An 8,456-nucleotide genomic window follows, 5' to 3' on the forward strand; every position below is an offset into this window, starting at 1 on the left:
GACGTGATCCCCGGTATCAGTGGAGTGGAGTGGACTGTACAAATACCTGCAGTAGCTGATTGCTGTGTCATTGCAAATAATGGTAAGATATATAAAATGTGATGTAATGATTTACAAACATACTGGTGAGATGCATAGAGCATATTCACAAACTGATACTGTATCGACAGACGACAGTACGTGGCTGGCCAGCTAGCATTAGCCACGTTTTTAACATGCCGGGGCTAACAACAACAGATGAGTAAGCAGTACAAGTATGGGTAGTAGTGCGCTAGCTAAAGCTAGACCAATGGTTTTCAACCTTTTTCATTTCAAGCAAGGCCCATTTTTATTCAGCATTTTAGCCACGGACGACCAGATGTGAACTCTCAGACCCAAAACCTTAAATATTTTGTCATCGTTGGATAAGAATTTGTCCACAATTCCATGCATTAATAATTGATGTGTTAGGAGAGGACAGATGACAGGCAAACGAGCAAAACAACAATTCTTCTACATTATCTAATTGTGTAGATGTCTTGTAAATTAAGTAGGCTAATGCAGATCAGATAACAATAATTTAACTCTTGAAAGCGTAAAATTGGTTGGTCCAATTCCATACAAGATACTGTATGTTAATATATTCCAAGTTCCATTTTTACAAGATTATTTTGAAAATAGCAGATCTACAAGTTCTACAAAGGCCATTTGATGTCTTACTTGTTTAACTATCCTGGGGGACCCCCTGAAACTCCCCCAAGGACTTCTGGGGGTCCCCAGACCACACTTTGAGAACCACTGCAATAGATAATAATAGTCTCAGAATTCTCTATAATACAAACATAATACAAATAGTAAGGAGTCAAGTTATAAGAGCACCATGTAATGGCACAACAATTATATTAACCAGGGGCGTCACAAGGAGGGGAAAAGTGGGACTGGGTTACTAGGGCCCAAGGTGGAGGGGCCTTCATTATTTTATACTTAAGCTATTGAAAAATAGCAGATATACAAGCTCACAGTGCGCTGTGAGCTTGTAGATCTGCTATTTTTGAAAAGTCGTGAAAATGTGTGCAAATATTTGAATATAGGCTATGTATTTTTTAAGCGAACATCTGTAACTCAAGTTTTGCTTCATGGGGGCTCCCTGGAACTAAATATTTTGAGATGGGGGTCCGTGGCCAAATACACGTCATTTTGAGGGTCCTTCACATGAAAAAGTTTGAGCTGCATAGACAAAGAAACATGTTAACTAATACTTAAAAAAAACAAAAACAAACCTTAGAAGGGTTTAGAAGACATTTATAGAATCGGGTCAAATATATTCAAAGACTTGCACACCATTTTCAAGTTTTTTCAAAAATAGCAGATCTACAAGTTTGCAGCGTGGCACGTGCCGTGCCGTGCTGTGAGCTATTTTTCAATAGTTAAAGTACAAAATAATGCATTCCCAGTCTAAATGGTTTAGACCCCCTCCCCCTATGAAGAACATTCATGGGGGGCCTGAAGTGAATCCTTGTACCCACTACTACCCAGGGCCCAGAATTTGGTGTGACACCCCTGATATTAACCATGTGATTTGCTCTTCCTTCAGTTTCGTAACCAGTATGACAACGATGTTACAGTCTGGAGCCCCCAGGTAATGGCAAACTCCTGCATCCTTAACTGCCACACACATTACATCTTATCAATATTACATTATGACAAAGTGGTGGGCTATAAATCAGCTAAACTGGACATTTGTCCAAATGGTTATATGAGTATTTATGTATTATTCTATTATTATATATTTGTCTGTAAATGTAGGACATCCACACACAGTAATGGTACACAAAAGTTAATGACTCTGTAATCTCTGTCAAATTAATGACTCATGTCCATGACATGACATGACATGTTGAAGTTTAGTACCATGTAATGAAAATGCACCTTTGCATTGTCTGAAATTACACTGTGTCCTGTTTATGAATTCATGTAATTGAAACAGAATAGACAGACATTTCGGTGCACATATAGACTATGTATGTAATGAGCAATCTTGGAATTCTATTCCACTTCATATTCATGAAATGGTGAAAAAAACATTCATGGAGGTGAAAAACATTCATGGAGGTGAAAAGCCCCCTCTTTAAATGTATAATTGTCCGTATAATATTGAAGGAATATTAGTCAATTAGTAAATTACAGGAAAGTGTATGTTTTTCAATGTGTACACATTTTCCACATGTTACAGTGACTCAGGGTATACCATAGGCATAGGTTACTCAGGGGAAGGCTAAATGTCTCTTGTTTTCCAGGGGCGCATACATCAGATTGAGTATGCAATGGAGGCAGTAAAGCAAGGATCTGCAACTGTGGGTCTCAAATCTCGTACTCATGCAGTCCTTGTTGCATTGAAGGTATTTGATTTTATGTTTGTCACCATGTGGCTAGAGATAGGAATTGATATGAATTAATTGATGCCAATGCCATTAGCGATTGTGCTTTTTCAGCGCATTCCTTTTGTCAATTGAATGAATTATTGATTCATGATCATTCAATTTTCACTGTGGAAAGAGTAGGCCTACACATGTTTTCTACTGTTATCCAAGTCTTGAGTAGAAACAGTAAAAAAGGTCTTGCATCTATGCCTAATAAGTAACATATCGGATCATGTTAGAGTATATTACACTGCTCCTTATCTTTTCCTTTTCAGCAGAGTAGATGCATGACATCATTGTTTTGCAATGATCATCTGTCAGAAAAACATGCCAGCATTGATAAAAAGGAATTGATAAGCTCAGAGGCATACAACGTTGAGTTAATAATCCAATTCTCTTAACGATTCCAGTTCTCGATTCTCATCACAAGTGACATTTCTTACTCAGTTAAGCATGTGGGAAAACAATTGAGCAAAATGTGCTTTCAGGTGACCTGCTCTTAGTATCAGTTCTACTCTTTATCCCTACAGAGAGCTCAGTCAGAGTTGGCTGCTCATCAAAAGAAAATTCTGAATGTAGATAACCATGTGGGTATCTCCATTGCTGGCCTAACTGCTGACGCAAGACTTCTTTGGTAAGATAATAATATAAACATCAGGTGTGTTACTAAAGATTTCAATGAATGATTGTGAGACCAAAGCTAATGTCGTTTGCCACATTTTCCTTTTAAGCAACTTCATGCGTCAAGAGTGTCTTGACTCCAGGTTTGTATTCGACCAGCCGCTTCCAGTATCACGCTTGGTTTCACTCATCGGCAGCAGTATCCTTTCACATGATCTACGTTGCGTAATGCGTATGGTTCATCATCTTTACTGTTTATATTTAGGTAATTTGTGTATAGGGATGGGACGATATGCGATATTATCGTTTATCATGGTAAAAAAACACTCACGATAAATCGTATTGTGGAGATGTCATTTATCGTGATATCGTCCTCCATCATGCACTGGGATCAATTCACTTTTTATTTGCCGAACTGCATATCCGGTACCATTTAAACCTTCTATTGGTAAAACATACTTATAATATACGTACTTGATACAGTCTTTTTTTCAACTCTCTACCAAATCTCTTTGCCAAATCGATCTACAGGCTCACAACGTGTCGCAAACGCAACGTGTTGTGAGCTTGTAGAGCTGCTATTTTTTGGCAAATCAAATGTTCCGCGCCAGGATAATGGATTTTGGCGGTATTTGGATTATCGCGATAATATCATAAATTGTCATTTCTTTTGTCACAATAATCGTGATATGAAATTTTCATATCGTCCCATCCCTATTTGTGTATTTACTATATTGGAATTGGCACCTTGACATTTGACCCAGAGACCCAAATACCAACACAGAGATATGGAAGAAGGCCTTACGGTGTCGGGTTGCTCATTGCCGGATATGATGTAAGCTGTGAAATATTTTCTTTCATGTGAATAAATGATATACTTGACATAAAGTTTTTTTTTATTATTATTATTATATTTATTTCCTCTTGCTTTCTCAGGATATGGGTCCACACATCTTTCAGACCTGCCCCTCTGCCAACTACTTTGATTGCAAGGCCATGTCCATAGGCGCACGCTCCCAGTCTGCACGGACCTATTTGGAGAGACACATGGAAACTTTCCTTGACTGTGAGCTATTAGTGTATTCCTTTTACTCTTCATCATCGCAGCATTGTTTGTGTGAACCTTTCATTGTCAATGTTTAAAAATTATTGCTATTCTCATTTTTCTCAAGTTTCTAATCGGCCCAGTGGTTTGGGAGATTTGCCACACACACACACACACACACACACACACACACACACACACACACACACACACACACACACACACACACACACACACAGACCCTCCCATAGCAGGTTAGCCTCTTGCAGAGTCACGGCATAGATATAATAAAATGGTTGCCATTGACAAAAGCCATCTGCACTGGGTCGCTGAATGACAGATTTTATGAAAGTTTTCACAAAGTTGAACCAAATAGGCTAGAAATGATGTGTATTTGCCCTCACAAGCAAGTTTTGGTAGAGCTAGTTTTGTTCTAGGACCCAAATGTGTGGTAGGTCCCGACTCCCTATCTGTGTCGTCCATTTCACAGGTTGACACGAATTGGTAATTGGAATATGAAAAATCAGAATGGTAATTGTTCATCACATGGCTCGAGAGATAAAGTGTACAGATTTGTTTGAGTTTCGGACAAGATTTGTGTGTTTAAAGATTATGCAAAATGGCAAAAGGTCTAGTTAGGTGGAAATGGGAGTGGCCTACATGGAAAGTTGCATCCTGATCCAAGGAATCCAGGGAAACATTTTTTTGTGGCAGCATGAGGCCAATTTGAAGCATTGGGGGGAGGTTCTGCCTTGGCTTACTGGGAATGTGCATGCAAAGTTTCACGCCGATCGATACAGTGGTGTCCAAGATAAGCTGTCCATAGACACGCAAACACAATCGCTTCCTTTTTTACCTCGCTGGCAGAGATAATAAACTGCCATCTTACATCAGAATCTGTGTCCAAGCAAGATTATGACATTAGTGTGAAAAATGCAAAGCTCTTCTAGCTGCTATGATAGTGGAACCTTTTCAAGTTGTTACAAGTCATATTGTGTGAGCCTGCTGGGGATCTTTCTCAAAATATATTGTTTTTCCACCAGAAGTATTCATTTAGTATTCATTCAGCTTTAATGTTTTGGTCTCTCTTTAAGGTAATCTGAACGACCTTGTGCAACATGGTCTTCGTGCTCTTAGAGAAACACTGCCCGCTGAGCAAGATCTCACCACAAAGGTGAGTAAGAATTTGGTGATTATTATAAACTAGAGGTTCGGGCCGCTATGCTGTGCACCTTTTAATGTAGGATAATATTGACAGTTATTGTAACTCCCAAGCCCTCCTTCATAATTTTGAGTCTGAATGTGCAGATGTGTTGTTTTATTCGAGTGAGTTGAGTCCATTGGTGTTATACCTCATGGTGTTAATCACATTGGGTTAACCACATTTGGTGTGAGTGTTGAGTCTTTCTGATGAGATGCTTTTCTAAACTCCTATCTTTCAGAATGTGTCCATTGGGATTATTGGCAAAGATACAGAGTTCATAATCTATGATGATGATGATGTCGCCCCTTTCCTTGATGGTCTTGAGGAGAGGCCACAGAGGAGGGTAAATTATTTAAAAGTATACATTTATTGTTATTCTTAATGGCTGTCCCAAGCAGTTGCCAGACTTTTGATACAGTCATAGTCTAGGGAGGATGGAATGGCAACCCTTAGTCTCTGGCTTGTAATTATCTACACTACTGTATGTTAGAGATTAGTGTTACAATTTACTGTGTATGTTCTTACAGGGTGTAAGAACAGGTGTTTGATATACGTTCTTAAAGAATAAAGATGCATCTGTATTTTAGATTGTGTACTAGAACTATTCTTCTACTTGTCTGCTGGTCTTTCCTTAGTCATCAGATGATATCAGAGCAAAATGATGTAATACAAAAGTAAATTTTCTTCTGTTAAACAGGTGGCCCAGCCTGAAGAGGAGCCTGCAGCAGAGAAGCCTGATGAGCCAATGGAACTTTGAGTTGGAAGTTGTAAATATCACAGCACTTATCACCAGTCAGAATAACGTTTACTCTACTTAAAAATGTATGTAAAAAGGAAGGCGATGTTATTGGTATATGATCTTTTCTGTCATTTGAGTTTGGCACTGTCCAATGTTATGTTTTATTTTGGATATTAAACATATTATTTTCTGAATTTGTGATCTAATCTTTAACTGTGATAATTTCACTCAAAATAAAGAGATGACTTGTAATGTTATGGGTATGATTATTTAGTCTTATCAAGTATTGAACAACTGGAATGCTAGTCTTGTATAAATGTAACCGCTTTCAACCTGGCATCCCTAATTTGGGCATGTCACTTTATGACTAAAGGCAAAAATGTTCGAAAGTAGCAGATCTACAAACGTACAATGTGTCGCAATAACTTTAACTTGTAGCTATTTTCGCAGTGCGACAGTATCATACTATGAAATACTAAAGACAAACATTCCCTCTCTACTCTTGCTTTCCTCTGTCTCCACTGTCCTTTCCAACATAAATCCATGTAAATCCCATAAAAATGTTCAACAAGTAATACCTAGAAGACATTGCCTTAATGACCTGTATGGACTGGTTATAATAAGTAAATACTGTTAAAGATAAGCAGACAGAAAGATGTTGAAGAGAAGATGAAAGAAGCTTAAGAGGACATTGCCTTGTTCACTTGCACTGGACAGAATAAAAAATGTTGGCTATGAACAATGCTCTGACAGGTAGTCCGCTGTAGGCCTCACATATAACCCCCAAGTGAGCCAAACACAAAGACCACTGGGATTGCAAGATTGCTCAGGAAGTCTGCTGACACGATGAAAAACAATCTCTTTATTGATTTCTAGGGGATTCAATTTCCATATAAAACAATCTTTCTTTATTAACTGCAGATGCTGTGGGATGCTACAAACTGAAGAGCTTTAAAATGTTTTATAATAAACTTGGTTACATTTTATGAACATGCTGTATATATTTTAGATGGATAAAAAACGTTATTTATCCAGAGGGAAATTGCAGATGTTTCGAGAGAAACACCGTATTAAAAACAACAGTCACAGACACCGCTAAACAAAAACAGGAAGACACTAAGGGACATAGGCTGCACAAAAAGGACATGGAATCAGAAACAAATAGATGGATACATAGAAATACTTTCACTATAGACTGTAAAAAACAGTCTTCTATGCTGTCATATATGGAACATTACCCAAGGTGGGGCCATCCGAACAGCCCAGATGGATCAGTGTGCAGAGAGTGAGAGCTGCTGTTCATGGTGGGATGTAGCTTTGAAAGTGTCCTTTACTGCAATACTGCCTCCAGGGAGTCCAGACCGACTCCTTTAACAACCAGCCTTTATCAGTCTATGGACCTGTAGCTGGCATCACCGGCCCTGATGCCACCACCGCATAGAGCAGGGGTCTTCAACATTTTCAGGCCCCTTAGTTGAGAGAGAGATGAAGCAGGGACCCCAACAACCTGTTTCCATATAGTTTCATCTTTTGACAGCGCAGTCATCAGTGTATTTTGGAATCATGTCAATTTGTGTTTTCAGATATTTAACCACTTGAACCGTCAATACTTAAAGAAATCTTGACCTTTCACTCTATACTTAGTCTGCTCTTCTTCCCCTCTACACCAAAGCTCTTTGCTGAAAATAGCCGATCTACAAGCTCACAACGCCTCACAGCACAAGGCGTTGTGAGCTTGTAGATCTGCTATTTTTGGCTAAAGTTCTCTGAATATGGACGCTAGGGTTCAAGTGGTTAATATAAAAAAGGAGACAAAGAATCTATCAAAAAAGATTTGGAGGACCCCCTGTAGTAACTCTGAGGACCCCCTGTTGAAGACCCCTGGCATAGAGGATAACATTCACCACCACAGATTGATTGGTACAACGGGGAAATCTGAACCTTGTATACAACCTCAATATTTCCAGCTCACCCGCTATCTGGGTTCACTGTCAGGTTTTTGTAGGACCACTGTATCCACATCCTTACTGTTAATACTGACAGGAGCCAGTGGGGCCCTGGAACAAAGTCCTCCACCAGGCTCCTCTATCCCTCATCCTGCCCCCCTCTGATAAACTCCACAACTGTTGTGTCATCTGAGAAGCCTGCAGCTGACATGACTCAGAGTAGAGGCTCACAGGAAGGGAACCTGAAGGGAACCAGGAATTAACTGTCCCCGTCACCACATCAGACACACAGCCCTGCAAGTGCAACTGTAACTGGCAGATTGGGCACCTCAATATTAAGTTGGGGTTTTTCTTTTTTGCATAAATGTAAAATGAACAAGCTTGAACATTTGATGTTTAAAGGAGTAGTTCACCCCCAAAATGACCTCTTTTCTATTGATTAGTCATGCCATGGAGACTTGAGGTCAATAATATTCTTTTGTATTCGCCGCATTCCTAAGAC

The 8,456-nt window shown here is 39.2% G+C and overlaps 1 protein-coding gene across 1 annotated transcript; it reads left to right on the forward strand.

The window, feature by feature from the left end:
- On the forward strand, positions 1-6,068 carry LOC308288463 (proteasome subunit alpha type-1). The gene is made up of 10 exons (XM_080729906.1): positions 1-82; positions 1,574-1,618; positions 2,277-2,378; positions 2,930-3,033; positions 3,131-3,219; positions 3,785-3,855; positions 3,957-4,086; positions 5,160-5,239; positions 5,508-5,612; positions 5,967-6,068. The coding sequence occupies exons 1-10, from the start codon at positions 80-82 to the stop codon at positions 6,024-6,026; spliced, it is 789 nt and encodes a 262-aa protein (XP_080586032.1). The 5' UTR covers positions 1-79; the 3' UTR covers positions 6,027-6,068.
- The last annotated feature ends 2,388 nt before the right edge of the window (positions 6,069-8,456 follow it).

This window comes from Nannobrachium achirus, assembly GCF_963921795.1.
Source record: "Nannobrachium achirus genome assembly, chromosome: 7".
In the NCBI taxonomy this organism is placed as follows: Eukaryota; Metazoa; Chordata; class Actinopteri; order Myctophiformes; family Myctophidae; genus Nannobrachium; species Nannobrachium achirus.